General features: G+C 41.5%; 2 protein-coding genes across 13 annotated transcripts in view; one reads left to right on the top strand and one right to left on the bottom strand.

Moving 5' to 3' along the window:
• Positions 1-7,373, bottom strand: part of mical2a (microtubule associated monooxygenase, calponin and LIM domain containing 2a) — a 59,596-nt gene extending 52,223 nt beyond the window's left edge. For 6 of the 7 annotated variants that reach the window (XM_012916943.5, XM_012916942.4, XM_004543140.5 and 3 more), the window contains exon 1: positions 7,252-7,372. The gene's annotated coding sequence lies outside the window, so the exon portion shown is untranslated. Of the gene's footprint in view, positions 1-7,251 lie in introns of all 7 variants that reach the window. The other variant, XM_012916941.5, reaches the window with a different exon arrangement.
• A 52-nt stretch (positions 7,374-7,425) lies between these two features.
• On the top strand, positions 7,426-19,132 carry dkk3a (dickkopf WNT signaling pathway inhibitor 3a). Of its 6 annotated transcripts, none has more exons than XM_076882969.1 (9): positions 12,962-13,063; positions 13,608-13,723; positions 13,817-14,151; positions 14,378-14,449; positions 14,536-14,595; positions 15,371-15,463; positions 17,223-17,367; positions 17,453-17,609; positions 17,723-19,132. In XM_076882969.1, exons 3-9 carry the CDS (start codon positions 13,954-13,956, stop codon positions 17,808-17,810), a joined length of 813 nt encoding a protein of 270 aa, XP_076739084.1. In that variant the 5' UTR covers positions 12,962-13,063; positions 13,608-13,723; positions 13,817-13,953; the 3' UTR covers positions 17,811-19,132. The 6 variants fall into 6 exon arrangements, with proteins under 6 accessions (XP_004543201.1, XP_076739083.1, XP_076739084.1 ...); XM_004543143.5 differs by having other exon boundaries at positions 13,608-13,727; XM_004543144.5 differs by lacking the exons at positions 12,962-13,063; positions 13,608-13,723 and adding an exon at positions 7,426-7,497 and having other exon boundaries at positions 13,902-14,151.
• Positions 19,133-19,911: the final 779 nt, after the last annotated feature.

Below are 19,911 nucleotides of genomic sequence, written 5' to 3'. Positions count from 1 at the left end.
GTTGGGTCACTGGAGCAGGTAGCTCTCCAAATTTCATTTGGAAGATTCTTGTAAAGAAAAGTGGGACAAAATTCCTCCACAACAAATTGACAGAATGACACAATCCTACAGAAAACAATTACTTTAGGTTCTTGATGCTAAATGTGGTTTTTCAAGCTACTGAATCATGCGATGTACTTTGTTTTTCACAGTACTGTGAGAACATTTTATCTCATTCCTGCATACGGATGAGCATGCAACTGAGTGTCCTACATATAAAATGAAAGCACTGACGTGTCTTTGAGAGACACCGCCAGGTATCAGTTTTCAGTATGATAAAGGAGGAATCTTAGGAATGTGAAAGTGTACCTGCAACACCTACACAACAAAAATCTTTAAATCTTTATGTCCTCCTACACTACTCTATAAGATATATACTTTCTTTGTCTGTGGCCCTCAGGAACATGTTAATTTGTTACTAGCAAAGCCAGAAATCATTTTTTAAAAAGAGGCATAAACAAAATATTTTGTACCCTATGTAGTATGGCCTTTGTATACCTGTGTATCTGGAAAAGGAAAAATGGCACCAAAGAGGGGGGGAAAAAGCAACAACGATTCATTTACTTGTGACTTTATGGTGTCAGTCTGTTTGTTTTTTCCTTATTATTCAGTTGAATCAATTTTTTCTCTAAATTTTCATAGATATGGCATTCACACTGGCCACTATTTTCCCTACTGGCAACCCTTTTTCTTTACTTTAAGTCAGTTGACTTCTGTTTGCTTTGGCTTCATTGATTTGATGAGTCTGCTTAGTTGAACTGGCAGTTTAAATGATCTGCATGTTGATGTTATAGACTTTGGGTGGATGTGTATATACCACATGAGGTAAATGAACAAAGAAGGAAAGGAAAACAAACGTTCAAAACCACCATGAGAAAACTACAAGGCTTCAAACATAAATCCTTTCAACTAAACAAAAATGTGAATACAAAACTAATAATAATGTTGCGCAAAATAAGTAAATAAATAAAAACACTTTAACCCATGACTATGCCATGCCATTTTGGCTCTTTCATCTATCTTTACGTGACATCCCCTGGTGACTAATAGGCGAGCAGGATTTTCTTTCCTGTGTTGCTGTTTAGGCTCACATCGGTGTGATGTTTAATGGCCCGCAGTGAGGAATTAATAACTTCCCTCAAATGACTTAAAGCAAAATAAACAAGGCCATTTTGAAAATGTAAGGCGTGAAAGTAAACACTTGTCAGAAAAATCACTACTCAAGTAAAGTACAGAGACATAAAAATTCTACTTAAGCACAGTAATGAAGTATTTGTACTTCGTTACTTCCCACCTCTGCCTAGTGGTGGCTGAGGTTTGCAGTATCAGTTTCTCAATGAAGAGACCTCCACTCAGATAAAAAACAAACAAACATGTGCACACTAAGGATGTTCCTGTCAATTAATTTCATAGTCGACTAAACGAAGGGGGGGAAAAGTAGACTAACTAGCTAGTCTAAGACTAAGAAACACTCAATTATGATGTTAAATTCGAAAACTATTTAATGGACTATGTCAAAAATTGATAAGAAAACAATTTTAAACCATTTCAAATTTAAATTCAAATTCAAATTTTATTTGAATTTTATTTTATGACATTTTTGGTGTTCATATCGCACTTTTAGACTCTATAAAAGCAAACATAGACCCAGAACCATGGACTGAACTACCAAGCTTCTGGTAGATCTAGCTCTACGTCATGACCAGAAAATGACATCAGTGCTCCCACCAAAAAAGTCATCAAGGAGGTTTGATTCACAGTCAAATATTCCAACTTCCACTTTAAACCAGCGAGCGTGCAGTGAGTAACATTTAGCCTATCACAATCTGTGATTAGTGGTCATAAGTGGACGGATATCCTCTGAACATGTGCAACAGTATTAGCTCATTAGCTCATAAGCCTTTTTTCTTTTTACATGTAAAATTATTAACGGGAACAGTAACCTATTAAGATACATTAGATAACTTGATGGTTGAGAGAAAGACAGGATCTCCAAAAGGCAAACATCAGCCAATAATAACAGTGAACTGATACATCGTTCCGACTCTAGTGCAGACTGTTTGGAGGTCAAAGAGCGAGCTATATCTGGGTATTAGCTACACAGGCAAAGCTTGTTAAAAAGATCAATTCAGTGGCAGATTCCACGGAAGTCTGACAGCAAATAAGTACAGAATATCAACATTTTTATCTCTAAGAGATACTCTTAACTCACTGAGTGTAAGACAATCAGTGATTGAACAACACCATGTGAAAACGGTTGTGTTTAAACCTAAAGGCAATAAATACAATGTAAGAAACTGGATCAAGTGTCAATGCACTGTCTTCATTTGTTTCTGCAGAGCACGGAGCTTCTGGCTATCAGGATACAATAGGAAGCTGACAACACAAGGAAAACATTGGGAGTGCTGGGAAATGCACATACTGTAGTGCCGTCAGCCAGCAACAGTAATTACAGACTGGATTGAAGAAAACCAGGAAGGAACCCTCTGTAGACCTGATAAGCAGGCAGCTTGCCTCTGAAAACATTGCACTCATGTGGACTTCAGCCTGTGGGCTCTGCCCTCCACCAGGCCCCAAAGCTCCACAGTATTATCTCAGCTCTCAGAAATCTGGCTGCGTGTTCAGGCAGCATTGCCAAAACAAAGGAAGATTTGTCATGAGATAGGTAGAAAGACTGACAGATCACAGTATACATCAGTCAACTTCAGAGGGGGAAAGGTCTAAATTCACTCAAACGGGAGCAGACTTGTGAAGCTTCGGGGCTGCTTTTTGGATGCCCATTTGACCTGCAAGGCGTGTTCTCCACATGGCTCTATCAGAAAATAATTTATCAAGAGTCGCACTGACACCAACAATTTACAGGAGCAATTATTACATCTACCTACACGTTATTAGAAGTCCCTACAGTCTCCTTAATAAACCAATAAACGGACTCACGACAACCTAACATTACACATCAGTGAACTTGGACCACTCACACCACAGAGAGGCACATTAAAGGTTTGTACAGCCGTGTATCACTGCCTGGCAGGAACAGCAGCTTCTGTACGCCAGCAATCATGAAAGCTAGTCTTGGAATAGACAAGTGTCATGTTGCAAAAGAAAACAGCACATGATACGAAAGGACATCGTCACAAGCAAAAACATGTAAACAAGAGACTCTGTAAACTAGATTAGCGCCAGAAAAACCCACAAAATTGCACAAAGTTCAACCCAATAAGAGTCAGAGTTTGGTACCATCAGGCTAACGCTTCAGGTGATGCACCGCACCGCAGTAAAATTACTACAGCTGTGTCGGTCCTTCAGTGGCTCCAGCTTAACTGTGTTTATATGCGATATGTGCCAATGTTGCAATGTAGAAATGGGGAAGCAGAAATGTGTTTGTTTGCTGTCCTATTTTAAGCTGACCTGAAGTGGCAGAGATGACTCCTACGAGTCAAATGGGAACTTTAACCATGGCGCAGATGATTAAGCAGCAGACCACACGGAACGACGGGCCGCACCTATCTCCCAGAGCTCCTGTCTCTTTTAGTGTAGCTGATGCCTGGACACATGTGCCTGTTTTTTATGCTGTGGAACAAGGAAGGAAACATATTGCAGAGAGGAAGGAGAAAGTTTACAACACCTCCCTGGCAATAATGACTACAAGCTTCCACTTGTAGTGTTTCAGGCTGTGTGAAACTCATTGTTTTTACTGTACCTCACATATTTTTAACAATTCAGTTCACAAAGACATTCAGTGATTTTAATACTCGACAAGCTCACAAGTAGATGTCTTGATGACTGTAACCATCTAACCTAATCCTAACCAAGCAACAAACACTGTTTCAGAGGCAGAACTGGGTCGAAACACCATGAACTGTGAAATGTATTAGCACAATCACGACCTTCACAATCATTAATATGACTCAAAAGTCCCACAGTTTCACCAATCATTAATACTAAAAAAGGAACGAAACGATTTTTAAAAAAAGGAATGGAGGAAAGCCATCCACTGTGGCAACTCGTTAAGGGAGCAGGGGGCAAATTTCCCTTCAACTCAACCTGACTTCATATTTTTCACCTGGATGCCTGCACACCACCTGCAAGATAAGCCCCTGTTGCACAGATCTAGAAACTGCTCACCAACCCTGTTCCACCCCAAAGATCCTTGCGGCCTCTATCAAAGCTTGACCATGACCCTGATCAGGTGACCCTGAATCCTCCCTTAGTTCGCTGCAATAGGCCTAGGCTGCCAGGGGCTTCCCATAATGCACTAAATGTTTCGTGTTCACTCACCTTCTTCACCCACTATGTGCTTCACACCACTTTTTATTTAATCATTAGTTATTAATCTCTCTTCCAGAGCAGGTTTTTTGTGCTGTCTTCCTTCCCTCAGCCCAACCTGTCATCGCAGATAGCTGGCCCTCGGTGAGCCTGGCTTTTCCTGTTAAAGGGAATTTTTCTTCCCACAGTCTAGCATTCACACACTTACACTCCAGTAGATACATCTTGCCCAAGAATACTTTGGCAGGTGGAGCGGAGGAATCAAGGATTGAACCACCAGCCTTCTGATCACCGAGCATGAGCCACAGCTCAGGCCAGTGGATTTAAACCCAGGCTCTTCTTACTGTGAGGTGATTACTAGCGCTTACTAGTGTTGACCATCACACAACCATGCCACCCACTGTGCGTATATAAATTGACCTGTTTTGTCAGGCAAAGGTCTTAAAACCCTGATAACTATCCTGAAACTAAAGATAGACTTTGGTCTATTAAATAACGTTTCTTTTAGATCCTTCATAAGGACCATAAAACTGTAGTTCCTCAGTTGGCACCATGAGTCAAGGGGGCTGTGCAGCTTTCTGCACTCACTGAACCTCCAGGGACTGTTGTTAGGTTAAACTCCAGTAAAGCTGGTAATTGCAAACTAAAAATGAAATGCTGCCATGAGAATTTGCAATGTAAGCTACTGAACCCTGTCACACTCATTTTTTCAACAGTAAAGTGGCAGTTTACAAATGGGGACGTTTGTATGCTTCCGTTTCACCAGTCAGTTTATCGCACTGGTTCCTCATGTGTTACAATGGTTCAAGAATCTGACGTACAGCCCCTATTGCTGCTTGATGTTTGTGTATTCTTTCAGATGTACAGTACACTTCAGTGCTAAAAGGAGACAACCAGGAATCACAGATGAATCTGTCATAGCTCACCATGTTTGGCGCACGAGCGTCAAAGCCACTGAGACAAGAATATACAGTTTACTGTGACTTCCAACGCATTTTACATCATAATGCATGAAGCCAAAAAAAGGGTAAATGAAAGGGGAATTCGAGCGAGAGGAGAATTCTGCGGTCGCACTTCGATGTTGATGCAGAAAGAGGTTGTTTACTATAAAATATAAAGTCCAGCAGGGATTAAAACAAACAAAAAAAAAAAAAACACTCTTTCCATGCTGGAGAATAATCTTTCATTCTGTCTGTGAAGGTTCTCAGTCATCCAGGTCATCGTAGTCAAAGGAGCTTGCAAAGAAAAGCATCTGGACTTCTTTAAGTTACTTTTAGACGTTTCACCTCTCATCCGAGAAGCTTCTTCAGTTCTAAGGTCAAATGGTGGAGAGTCCCAGATATAAACCTAGTGGGAGTAACCCCCCACAGAGGGACAAAAGGACCCCCTGATGATCCTCTAATCGCCTGAGCCAAGGTGTGAAACTGGGTGTGGGTCCCAATCAGCCAGAGTTTCAGGTGAGTTCATTGTGAAACCAGGCCCCACCTTATCATGCAAATTCCTGAGGTCAGATGGCCCAGGATGTGAGTGGGCATTAAGGCGTCTGGGGAGAGATCTCAAAACTGGATTATAGATGGCAGAGAGTTGGTGTCGTAAACCCCCGCCTCTGTTCAAAGATGGTCGCTCACAGTGGACATAGATGGCTTCTTTCACTCCTCTTTCAAACCATCTGTCCTCTCTGTCCAAAATGTGAACATTGGCATCCTCGAAAGAGTGTCCTTTATCCTTAAGATGCAGATGGACTGCTGAGTCTTGTCCTGTGGAGGTGGCTCTTCTGTGTTGTGCCATGCGCTTGTGAAGTGGCTGTTTGGTCTCTCCAATGTAGAGGTTTGGGCATTCCTCGCTGCACTGTACAGCACTGTACAGCAATCTTTCATTCTCACAGTTCGATGGGCAAACCTAAGCTGTATCTAAACTTCACATTCTTAAACTACACAGGAAATGATTGCTCACACAGCACTGGGAAGGAGCGCTACCGCTATTTGTATGACTCTTTAGAGCTTCCAGAAAACTGTGTCTCATGAATCATCTCCCAAGCCATATGAAACATAGCAGCCGGCGAGTTCGTGCAGTATGTTGAAACACATGGAAGAAGGATAAACAAATTAGTCTAGGCTGAAGGGCTTTTTCCTGCTTCATCAGGAAGACCTGCTAGATCCTAGGTCCAGCTGTGTATTAACTTGTAGTTACACTGCAAAACATTAACAGGTGGCTTCTGCCTCTCATTGAGCTTCTTTTTAGTAGCCGGCCTGTAAAGGCTGCCAACACCACACCTTTCTTTATAATGCAACGTATGTCGGTGTGCAGCTCAAAATAAATAAAGCCTGAGGTGGTATTTAGAGTCTAGAAGCCACTGAGTAGGTGGTTATGAGAGGAAGAGTTAACTAACCAGCAGCTTTACCTTTTTGAACTTCGATGCATAGAAAAGATCTCATTCCGGGTTTTAAATAAAGGTCCCTGGAGTCATGTTTGACAGGCTGGCACACTACACACGATTTATGGCTTACAGCAGCACAACAGCACCAAAAACAAACAAAACTAAACTAAAGTAGGCTGGGCGAAGTGCAGATAACCTTTTTTGTTATCAGAGAATAGGAACGAGCCTCTGTCAGATGTCTGACTGCTCTCAGGCAGCCTTCAACCGGGAAGCGATATGATCACGCTTCAGTTTTCGGCACCAGTTCAGAAAGCTCCAACGACATGAGAAACAGTGATCGTGGATAAATCAGTAAACAAACGAAACAGCATACAAAGTAATGACTGGAGTGAATCCTGGATTTCTCGCTAACAGCGTGCCTGTCATTCATTCCCGGTGTAATAACTGCTAACTTTGATCGCGTTGCTTAACAGGATCAAAAACTTCTATCAGGTGTCTCACGGTCACACCTCCCACAGCTGGCACTAATGACATCAGAAACGTACACAGCGTGAAAGAGCAGAACTTACCTTGTGCGCCTTTCTGCCTGAGTCTTCGGTTAATCGAGCTGCGGGACTGCTGTGGAAAGTAAAGTGCGTCCTCAGTCAGACTGACAGGCAGTAGTTTCTGTGCAGCTGCGTCCAGCGATTAAGGGGCGGTGCTCTAACGTGGGACACATCCCACGTGGGCACAGCGCCTGTGGCTGCTGTTTAATCCACACTTTCTCAGGGAAGGGCACCGCTCCGCCGACCACCTGCTGTCTGCGCAGAAAGCAGGTGAGAGCTGCCCGCACAACACACTGGATCCACCCCTGAATATTAAAGGATTACCAACGTAAATAAATACTTCAAATCAAAAATGCTTTTATTTAAAAAGATGATTAAGTCATTATTACTGAGGAAGATCCAAATACACTAACTAAACACATCTAACTAAACCTGTAAATATCAAAAAAGTTATTCGGGTGGAAGACGAGACTACGAGGCGCCAGAAACTCCACTTAGTCAACACTGTGGGTCATGTTTTGCAGCTTGTCAGCAGGAAATGTACAAAACCACAGCACCGTGGACAAAACCTGTGAGCAAACCATTTGAAAAAAGGCTTAAAATAGGCGGCAAGGACGGATATAGGTTTATTTTTAAAGTGCGTTGCGCCATCTTGTGGCCTGTTTTTGAAATAGAAAGAAAACTACCACGTCTCACGCTTCTGTTTGAGCGGGTTTCCACTGGTACGCTGGACCGGTGAACACCGGGGTTGGTTGACAGGTTGCTTGTTACTGCCACATCAGTGTGCAGTGTGGATTTCTGTCACACATATATCACACATTTGACCTGACAATAAGCCCATTTTGCAGTTCTGTTTGTGGAAAACTTTGAGATGAAGACATATTTTGTCAGTTTCTTGGATCAGAGTGATTTTTTTGTGCGTGTTGTTGTTGTTGTATTTGTTTTAATAGCTCTTAAACAAAATTAGTCATTTCAGGGGAGACTTTTTTGAAAGAAAAATGAAGACAAGACTAAATTATTTATTTTATTGTGTGACTCCTTTTTTATATATTCATTTATTTTTGCAGGACGTTTTGTGGCGAGCCCAAGAAAGCAATGTCTATCAAAACTGGTCTTTTTTAAATTTTATTTTAATGCTTGCCTTTTTTTTTTTTTTAAAGAACTTTATTGGACAAACAGTGAGTATACAACATACGAACAGATGAAGTATACAAAAGAACAGAACATGAACACACAAAACCAGGGGTAAAAAAAAATAATTATATGGATACACACAAAAATTCACATATATATGATGTTTTAAGAGCTTTTTTGTTGGTGGAGTCTGATACTGATTGGATGTACAATTCCACATCCTTAAGAAAATGACAGAAATATGGTGTTTTATAAGTAAACTTACATTTATGGATAAAAAATTTAGCTAAAAGTATTAACAAATTTATTACTGCCAAAACTGATGTCACAACGATCGTACCCCTGGAAATCGAGGGGTTTACGTTTGTCATGACTGACTTGTGTGACTCTTACATCAAGACTACCAACATTCAAATATCCAAAGCGGGTGTTTAAATGTTGGTAGTCTTAAACAAAACCTTTGTTATTGGATAATTGCTTGGCAAAGTGTCAAATTTTATTTAGACTTTTTACTTGCCTAAAAGCTATAATCCTACTGAAGAAGCCGAATAGTGCACATAATTAATCATCAAAATGCAGTCAAGCAAAAAAAAGAAAGAATACTAATTAAATTAGTAATGCTACCCAGTCATATGGAAAGATTTAGGGCCAATGTGTGACACATCTTTATTTTATTTTTTTACATTTTAATGTACATAATGATTATTTTATTAGATTTGTATTTTTAATTTTTGTTTTTACATTGATTCCACGAAATACAAACACAAATTAAATATATGCTGACTTTCTAGATGGAAGTAAATGTAAATTATATAATCTATAAAATGATGTAAAAGTATTTTTTTATTGCTTACAAGTACATCCATCCATCCATCTGCTTATCCCGAGCCGGTTTGCGGGGAAACAGCCTAAGCAGAGAAGCCCAGACCTCCCTCTCCCCACCCACCTCCTGGATGGCCGAACTCATCAACCTTCAGAGAAAGCTCATTTCCGCCGCTTATTTCCGTGATCTCATTCTTTTCGTCACTATCCACAGATCATGACCACAGGTGAGGTTAAGGATGTAGACCGACCGGTACATTGAGAGCTTGTCTTTTACTCTCAGCTGTCTCTTCACAACGACAGACTGATACAGCGGCTGCAGTGATGCAGACGCTGTATCACTGCAGCCTTCTCCCGTCACTTGTGAACAAGACCCCAAGATACTTAAACTCCTCCACTTGGGGCAGGAATTTGTCCCTGTCCCTGACAGAGTCCAACACCCACCGGAAACAAGTCTGACTTTTTGCCAGCTGTGCAGACCAAGCTCTTGCAACAGGTTGCATAAGCATTTAGCTTATACAAACTGCTTAAAAGTTCTCCCACAGTCCAAAGACATCCAGTTAGTGGGGACAGGTTAATTGATCAATGTAAATTGCCCATAGGTGTAAATGCGGGAGTGAATGTGAGTGGGACTGGTTGTCTGTCTCTGTGCGTTAGCCCTGCGACAGACTGGCAACTTGTCCAGGGTGTACCCTGCCTCTCACCCCATGACAGCTGGGATAGGCTCCAGCGCCCCCGTGACCCTGGAAAGGATATTCGGAAGCGAATGGATGGACTTTTCATAGTCACTTTGTTAATGCTGTCCATTTAAATGGTCTTACCCGTACACACTGGCTCCTGTTAAGGATCCTCCATCTGAATGATGATCTGAACACCCTTCTGAACAAACTAGCAGGTGTAGAAGGCACTACTGGCCCATATCTATGGGGCTGATTTCTGCTAATAATGCCCATTGAATGGAATGATGACTTCTGAAGCAGGTGTCTGGTGAGTAGCGCGGGAGTTTGGGATTCTTCATTATTCATGACACAGAGGGAAACTTTATTAATACTTTTGCAAAGTACGTGGCTTACCTCTAATAGTTAAACACATTAGGTCAATGACTGGATGAATTAGACTCATTAATGTCACGTGGTATGAATAAGCCAATTACATTGCAAACTCACTGAGATCAAAGAGCCATCGAACTGTGACGTCATCAGAAGAAATGCTTATAAAGAACCCGCGTTCAGTCTGACCCTCAGTGGTTTTGTGTCCGTCAAACTTTAACTAAACTTCTCCTGCGAAGATGTACTGAGAAGAAGCATTTTTACACATTTTCAACTAGTATCCAAGAAGGATTTCCACTCGTCTTATCGCTAAGATAGAAGACAGAATCTAGTTACACTCCAATCCAATCCAACTTTATTTATAAAGTACTTTAAAATAGCCAGCACAGGACCAAAGTGCTGTACAGTAAATAAGTTAAGAACAATAGAATAAAAGTTACAAAAAAAAGTTAAACACATAATACATAAAAATTAAAACAGCCCTATATAAAAAACAACATAAAACATCATAGAATCAACAAAAACAACTAAAATAAAGGCCAACATCTCACTAAAACCAACATCATCAGCTCACTGCAGTCAAGTAAAAAAAACCAACATCTCAAGTGGTGTCAAAGGCCAGGGTGAACAAATGGGTTTTTAGAATTGATTTAAAAACAGGCAGAGAAGAGGCCTGTCTAATCTCTAAAGGCAGATTGTTCCACAGTTTTGAAGCTGCTACAGAAAAAGCACGATCTCCTCTAAGTTTACGCTCAGTCCTGTTTACATTCAGGAACAGGTGATCAGCTGACCTGAGAGCTGGTGATTGTATAAGGCTGTAGCAACACAGAGAGATATAGGCTATGGAGGGCTTTAAAAGCAAATAAAAGAATTTTAAAATGGATCCTAAAAGGAATGGGCAACCAGTGAAGTGAAGCTAAAATAGGGGAAATGTGCTTACACTTTAGAGTGTTAGATAACAGACAAGCTGCAGTATTTTGCACCCTCTGTAGATGAGTAATGTATGAAGCACTGACCCCTATATAAAGTGCACTACAGTAATCCAGCCGAGTGCTAACAAAGGCGTGGATGCAAACTGCATTTCGTTGCCCTGTACCTGTGACATGTGCAATGACAATAAAGTTGAATTCTATTCTATTCTATAACTGTCTCCAAGTGCTGCCATGAAAGAATTGGTTTTATTTTAGTCAACTGCCTCAGCGGAAAGAAGCTAGATTTTACCACTGCCTTAATCTGACCGTCAAGCTTCAGTTCAGAGTCCACTTTGACCCCCAGGTTTGTGACAGTTGGCTTATTATACAGGGCCAAGGAATCTAAATACACATTGGGGGTCTCAGTGGGGCTACCAAAAACCATCACCTCAGTCTTTTTGTCATTGATTTTTAAAAACTTAAGAGACAACCAAGCCTTAATGTTATCAAGACACTGAAGTAATGGCTGTACGGAATATGTGCCTTTTTTCTTTAGAGGGACATAGATCTGACAGTCATCAGCATAAAAGTGAAATGCAATGCTGTGTTTTCTCAATATAAAACCAAGAGGGAGCAGACACAAAGAAAAGAGGAGGGGCCCTAGAACTGAGCCCTGTGGGACACCGCACAAGAGATGAGCGGAGGACGACACATGGTCACAGAGACTGACACAAAAAGTTCACTCTGCCAAGTAGAGCCTGAACCACTCCAGTGCTGTGCCTCTTATGCCCACAGTAAAATGGCACGATCCACTGTATCAAACGCAGCTGTCAAATCTAAAAGCACAAGAACAAGACAGTCACCAGCATCAGTAGCTAAAAATATGTAATTAAAATTTTTTCAAATGGCTGATTCAGTGCTATGTAAGGATGTAAAACCGGACTGGAAAATCTCTAGTTTGCTGCCATGTCCCAAAGAAACAATAACCCCAGACACCCACGAAATAACTGTGCTAATCCCAACGAGATCTCCGAGGGAAAACTGCAAACTGCGAGAGAGTACTTACATGTTGAGGGGTTGCCTCAATGGACTCCTCAACAAAAGAAGGAATTTCCTTCATGTTGATACCTTTGCCGATTCAGAAACGCAACTTGAGGAAAAAAAACAAACATCTGGAGGAGGAAAACCAAATACTGAAGAAAGAGAACATGGAGGTGGAAAACATAAAAAGCCACTATGCACAGCTGGAGGAAAACAAAAAACCTAAACAGCTGGAGCACAAATATGAAATAATGGAGAGAAAGATGCATCTGAAAGTGGCAGAGCTTAAAGAAAAGCTGAAAGATGCCCACTTGATAACTGAAATAGAAAATGACTACAAGCAATATCAGCTAAACAAACACATGGAAGCCAAACAACAACCGCAGGAGAAATGTCAAGAGTTTGAGCTGAAGAACCAAAGGCTGCAGAACAGAAATGCAGAGTTAGTTAGAGTCAGTTAGAGTTAGTGTTAGGAGTGTGTAATAATAATAATCATCCTCTTGTCATTGGGTACAGCTACAAGTGTGCTTTCAGGATGTAGCAGATGTAAAAGCTGCATCTCAGACACTTCAAGCATCAGTCAGCATGTTAAATGTTAAAGTCGATGGCAATAGGTGAGTAGGTGAATTTTGTCAAAAAAATGTGTGCAACTACAGGACAGTCCAGGGATTATTTTTATTTTATTTATTTACTTTACGCACGGGAAATTGACAGATGGATTGGTGCTGCCCCTGCAGTGATGCGGACACTGTACCGATCAGTCGTGCTGAAGACTGTGGGTAGTGACGTGAGTAGAGCCACTGCTGCTCCACATTGAAAGAAGCCAGTGGAGGGGGTTCGGGTATCTCACTAGGATGCCTCCTGGGTGAGGTGTTCCAGGTATGCCCACAGGGCAGACCCAGGACACGCGGGAGAGATGATATCTCTCAGCTGGCCTGGGAACACCTTGGTGTTCACCCGGAAAGGCTGGAGGAGGTGGCTAGGGAGAGGGAGGTCTGGAGGTCCTGCCCTGGTGGAGTTTCTTAATGGAAAACTCATTGTTGCAGCCAGGGGCAGCACAAAACTGATTTTTAGTTTTAGTGTCCTCGTTTTCCTCTTTGTTCTCGATACTGTCAGTAGTTAGCTAACATAAACTAATGCTAGTCCGTTAGCCGCAGTCAACCACATGATGTCGTGTTCCCTACCGACAGAAGATGGCGCTAAACATGTTTTGAAAACTTTCTCAGCTTCACAGAGTGAATGTCCGTTTTTGAGAACAGGGCTCAATGATGACAGTTTACAATTTTTCGTAACTGTTTTAGCAGCTAAAGTATACTTCCGCTTACATCACCAGCTTCTGTGTAAAACTGCAAGCACACCTGCGTTTAAAAAAAAGTCAAGTTTGATGTGTGTTTTTCCATTTTATTTTTGTTTTTAACGGCAGAGAAGAAAAACCTCGTCTCTGTTTACCTGGGCTACGCTTACTCACTGTTTACCTCGCCTATTGACTTCGAATAGTGGTTAAACCTGGCCGGAACTATGTTTGAAGTGCGCTGTTAAGTTGGTAACACACAATTAAAATAATGCGCACATTATCAAGTCGGCTTATTTTTCATTTTATGTATTATTTCTATTGTTATTTCACCTGTTAAGGGGCCGTCATGAATGTGGAGGTTTGATGGAAAAACCCTGCAGTGACGGAAACATCAGCTGTGGTGACGCTGTTTGTGTTTCTCAGCATCACTGCCACACCCTCCTCGGAGTGCAGCAGCAGCATCCTCAGCAGCAGCATGGTGCCAGCCATCCTGCTCGTTTTGGCTGTCACAGCAGTCTGCAATGGCATCCTCCCTGAGATAGTGGACCCGGGCATTAGTCACATCCTGGAGAATGACTCTGCACAGGGACAAGCGGAGCCGGACAGCGTATTTGTGGAAGTGGAGCAGCTGCCAGAGGATCCACAGCAAAAGCCCGAGGACTCGTTTCACCAAGTAAGCAGCCAGTTGCACCTCTCACTCAGCTTTTTACATGACATATAGCATTACCTAACTGCCTGTAGTATGTAGGATCTCAGTGGGTTGTATGATGAAAGTATTTTTTTTAAAACACTTCAATCTCTGGACAGAAATGAAGATCAGATGCAGCAATAAAGTAACATCAGAGTTATGCATCTTTTTTCCTGAAATCTGGCTTTGATCCTCTCCAAAATCCTTTCAGATAAATGAGGAGAACTCTCAGTCGAGTCTTCACAATGCAAATGCTTCTGATAAAGTGACTGATAAAGACCAGGTAGGCTAAGAAACAGTAAAGTAAAGTGAGGCACTGTTTGTTTCCCCTTGTGATTGAAACTTAATGTATGTCCCATCTTCACCCAGGAGACAAACAACATTACCACAGTCGACAGTTCTAACGACCTGGAGAACAGAGTCGATCACGTAAGCCCGTCCTGTTTACCTGCACGTTCAAAAAGAAATCTAGCTTTTGTATGACCTTCAGCTGCTCGGTTATCATCACTGAAGAGGTTGCATAATGTCTTGGTGCACCATCACAGCCACTGACTTGGCACTATGTCAGCAAACGAATCAAAAGCGTACTTTTGTCTCCATTCGGCCCTTTTCCTGTGTACAAATAAGTGGTAAAGATGTGAATTCTCAAATGGTCTACTAGGTTTGTCATTTTTAAATAAGTGATGATTACGTGCTTTAGGACTAAAGCTGCAAACACAAAGTGAGGTTATGTAACCAAGCACTTTTGGACATATGGTGATTAACTGTCAAATCCAGTTGGGTAGCTTTCTGATAACTCAAGTTTTGTGGCTCGGGGTGTCACAGTGCAACTAATAAAAGCATCAGTCCAAAATATCAGCCTAGTTTTTCCTGTATGAGTAAAAGAATCTCCATTTATGTGGTTAGCATCTTGCTACATTTACACGCTGTCTCACCGTTTATTTTGGCAAAATCTGTTGGGTGATTTGATGTTAGACACAGAACAGAAAAACTAGGTCAGGCGTCAGTCTAAATAATAAATAAAACCAGAGAAGGTGCCGCATTAATATATGTTTTGTGCTTCAACACCTTCAACTGTACTGTGTTGTGAATGTGTATTCAGTTAAGGGTTTCTCTGACTAGAGCTGTCAGACCCATATTTAATATTTAAATGTAATTAGAAAAACGAGCTGGCCTGATGTAGTCTCGCCTCTCTCGTATTTAGGGATGCATCAGTGACGATGACTGTGGAAAGGGAAGGTACTGCCTTCACGACCCACATAATGCCAAGTGTCTGCCATGTAAAGCGCTCGATATGGTGAGTCAACCTAAGAGACTTTTCTGTGGACGTCTTCACTGTTTTCATAATTCTTCTCTAAAACGCACTGTTTCTCCTGTCTGACGCTTTCCAACACGCACAACACGATGCGCTCTTACATCCAGCCTGCTGAGGTTTCACACTGACTGCATTGCAGTGCGTCCACAAGTGTAATTGGAGTGTGCTGTTTCCAAGCACTCTGTCCTGTGAGCATCTCGTGAAAGGGGGGCAGGTTAAATATGAGCTCTTCCCTTCCATCTGCTCTCTCGGAGAACATAGAGAACAAAAGCGATTCAAATCAAAGTCCTCTTATCTCATTGGTTTTATTCAGGACTCTGTTCTACCTGTGTTGCTTATTCAGCTGAGTCTCAATTGGATATATTAGTGTTGATGTTGACGTATGAAAAAAGCAGTGGAAGATGATGGCAGCCTGCCAAACAAGGGTAGAGGGAGGATAAATGCACAGAGGACAGGATCTGTGTCTTCTCAAAGTCGCTGACGTGGAAAACTGTGACTTTGCAGTGTCTTAAAGATGTGATATTAGGATCTCTTTCCACTGCAATCACAGATCAGCTGACCTGCTGATCTCATTTATATATTTATATATATTCTTTAAGTCAGCAGGATTGGAGAATAATTAACGCCATTTGTGCTCAATACAATTCAATTCAAATTTATATGTACAGCGCCAAATTACAACAACAGTTGCCTCGAGGCACTTTATATTGTACCTGATCCAGCCCTAACTATAGGCTTTATCAAAAAGGAACGTTTTAAGCCTAATCTTAAGAGCATAGATAGTGTCTGTCTCCTGAATATAAACTGCTGGTTCCACAGAAGAGGGGCCTGAAAACTGAAGGCTTTGCCTCCCATTCTACTTTTAAATACTCTAGGAACAACAAGTAGGCCTGCAGTGCGAGAGTGAAGTGCTCTAATGGTGTGATATGGTACTATAAGGTCATTAGGATAAGATGGGGCCTGATTATTTAAGACCTTGTATGTGAGGAGCAGGATTTTGAATTCAATTCTGGATTTAACAGGGAGCCAATGAAGGGAAGCCAATATAAGAGAAATATGCTCTCTCTTTCTAGTCCCTGTCAGTACTCTTGCTGCAGCATTTTGGATCACACGAAGGCTTTTCAGGGAGTTTTAGAACATCCTGATAAAAACAATTTACAGTAGTTCAGCCTAGAAGTCATAAATGCATGAACTAGTTTTTCAGCGTCGCTCTGAGACAGGATATTTCTAATTTTAGAGATATTGTGCAAATGGCAGAAAGCAGTCCTACATATTTGTTTAATATGTGCATTGAAGTACATATCCTGGTCAAAAATGACTCTAAGATTCCTCAGTGTTGCTGGAGGCCGAGGTCATGCCATCCAGAGTAAGAATCTGGTTAGATACCATATTTCTAAGATTTTTAGGGCCGAGTACAGTCACCTCAGTTTTATCTGAATTTAGAAGCAGAATGTTAGAGGTCGACCAGGTCTTTATGTCTTTAAGACATTCCTGCAGTTTAACTAATTGGTGTGTGTTATCTGGCTTCATGGACAGATAGAGCTGGGTGTCATCTGCACAGCAATGAAAATGTATCCTGTGCTTTCTGATGATACTGCCTAAAGGAAGCATGTATAATGTAATTCTCCCAGGAATCTCAGTGTTGTTACAGTGGAGGTGCATGTTCTTTTAAAGCATCTGTGTTAGGAGAAGGGCTGCCTGCTGAATTGTTGGCTGTTTGCTCAAATGCTACTTTTCTTAGTCCTGCACTAAGGATGCAGAGTGCTGTGGCGAACAGCTCTGTGTGTGGGGCCAGTGCAGCCAAAATGCAACCAAGGGAGAGGCCGGAAGCACTTGTCAATACCAGACTGACTGCAGCCCAGACCTCTGCTGTGCTTTCCATAACGGTATGTAGTACAGCATGTGTTTATCAGTCACTACCTACACACCCCCAGAGAACTTACCTTTGTTTTTGTTTTGTGTGGTGATTAGTCCTCCTCTTCCCCGTCTGTTCGGCCAAGCCTATTGAACGTGAGCGCTGCTTTGGTGCCTCAAACCACCTGACTGAGTTGTTGTCCTGGGGCCCGCAAGATGAGGGACCCAGGAAATATTGCCCCTGTGCAGGAGATCTCCACTGTCAAGACCTGGGGTGAGTGCAGTACATATAATCACATAAAACAGATTAAAATACCGGTACCCCAAAAATATTAAAGTTTTATGTATGTATGATGCTGCAGTATTCTCTTTTTTTTTCCTCCACAGAAGAGGGTCAATGTGCCTGAAAGGAGAGGACTCGAGTGAAGAGGACCTGGCAGACACGCTGTACTCAGAGATAGACTACATACTTTAGGCTCGGCTCGATTTATTAACATTGCCTTGTAAAAAGCTAGACAGACTTCTGAGCTTTTTTCTTTTTTCTTTGCAAAGAGCACTTTCTATTTGCCGGCTTCTGTCAAAGCAGTAAATATTTAGGGCATGGGAAATGGATGGCAGTATATGTAGACTAAAATTTTAGAAATACAGACAGGTGGCACATGAAAGGAAAAAAACTGGCGGCTTATCCAAACTTGACTCAGCTGGTATTTGGATGATTTGAACCATTCACCTCCGTAGAAGAAAAACGCCACAGCGAGTGTCCAAAGCAAAAAGCAAGCCACAGCCTGAGGAGCTAGTTGTGTCATCGGCACGTTGTTTGATGATTCTTTAATCTTTGTAAGGGAATTCTGGGCAAGAGGCACTTGAAGACAGCCACTTTGTAAAACACCTACTTGGCAAGTTCTTTGATGCAGCTTCATTTCTTTGTTGTTGCAGTCATCACAGTGGGGTGATGAAGTGCCTGCCCCTGTTTTCCTGGCATGGCTCATGTCCCCTTGGATTGTCGGGTTGCTCGAAATCAATATGAATTTGTTTGTGTAATCTCCTTTATCCTAGGATGAAACATGTCCACCATGATGGGAGTGGTTCTCTTCCAAGATTACATAATTACCCTAAATCCTATCACCCGGCGGTGATAGGATTTAGGGCAGGACCCCCAAGAGTCTAGACCCTGGTGGTGGCGAAGATGAAGACGAAGCTTGGTTGGAGCGCTGACTGAGGTGTCTGTAAGGTGGAAATGGGGGTGGTTGCACAAATGAGTCTGAAAGGGAGAATGACAGACAGCACAGTTTTAAACCATGGAAAGTGGAGGTTGATTGGCTCAAAGAAGGCAGACAAGAAGATGATTGGACTAGAGGGAGTGATGCAGAGAACAAAAAGCAGCCTAACACAGGTTGATGAGCAGATCTTCCTTGTTGAAGTTTCACGTTAGGCTTTCCATCATCATTTAAATACTAAACGAGGGAATAACTTTTGGGAAGAGGTTTCATCCCTGCAGCAGAGCTCCGGAGATCTCAGGGCACGCTGAGGCTACTCTGGTTGGTCATTTAAACAGAACGGCCTTATTTTGGTTTTGCCTTTAATTTGTCATTCTTCTGTATGTAAATCGTGATGAAAGAAAAAACAGGAAGAGTGTGCGTTTGCAGGCCTGTCTTGAAACGACAATTTACTTTCTTACCCTCGACAGCAAAATAAAAATAACTAGACTTTATAAGCTGCTCACTTCGCTGATTATATCTGATCACAGCAGATTGGAGTTGCTTCATGCACTGTATGAAAAATAAAACAGTAGGCATGTAGTTAGAACTGCTCTGCGTATAATGCTGGCATATTTTCAGTATGTGGCTTCTTCTATTCCTGCTAACATTTCAATAACTGCTGCCAATGAGTCTTTAAAATCTAAGAAGCTTGTTTACTTTTCTAACTGTAGCTGCTCGAAACTTGTACTAGTTTCTTAAGTTGAAAAGTCTTTTTTTCCCCCACAGATGTGTTCTTCTCACAACCTAGCCCTCAACATTTACATTGCAGAGACGACATAGAACATAACCCAATGTTTTTGTGATCTATATTATACAGTTGTTCCTTTCTTTGATGAATCCATGGTGAAATGTTACCTGTGAGATGCTAAATTAAACTGCAGTGATGCTGTGTGTTCAGGTCATCTGAGCAGAATACACAGAAACTAGGAAAACAAATAATGTAGAGTCTCATGCAGTCAAGTTACCCTGCAAATCATTTTGCTGGGATTGTTATACATACTGAATATTAATTACACCAAAATTGAAGTAATTTACTGCTTCCTAGTATGGGATTCATAACAAAATGCCATGTAATCAATAAACTGATAAACCACCATCAAATGTACTTTATAATCGCTCATTCACCAAGTACAAAAACCTGAGCTCAGGAGGGAAAGCAACTTTCTTTTTTTCTCCTCTTTTCTCTATTTGAAGGCTGGAACTACCCTGATCAGATATCAGGATGATCATTAAAGATTGACCAGAATGCAGACTCCATTTGAAAGTACTCAGTAAGACCGAGCAACGTTTTATACATTATATATTCCATAATATAAA

The sequence above is a fragment of the Maylandia zebra genome, linkage group LG1 (assembly GCF_041146795.1).
Source record: "Maylandia zebra isolate NMK-2024a linkage group LG1, Mzebra_GT3a, whole genome shotgun sequence".
In the NCBI taxonomy this organism is placed as follows: domain Eukaryota; kingdom Metazoa; phylum Chordata; class Actinopteri; order Cichliformes; family Cichlidae; genus Maylandia; species Maylandia zebra.
This window is presented reverse-complemented; position numbering and strand designations above follow the sequence as displayed.

Bases quoted from the DNA above. Each gene is read 5' to 3' on its own strand.
- dkk3a (XM_076882968.1), top strand. From the start codon at position 12,770: ATGTTAAATGTTAAAGTCGATGGCAATAG. The intron at 14,450-14,535 runs GTAGGCTAAGAA...ATCTTCACCCAG, and splicing joins AAGTGACTGATAAAGACCAG to GAGACAAACAACATTACCAC. The intron at 17,368-17,452 runs GTATGTAGTACA...TGTGGTGATTAG, and splicing joins CTGCTGTGCTTTCCATAACG to TCCTCCTCTTCCCCGTCTGT.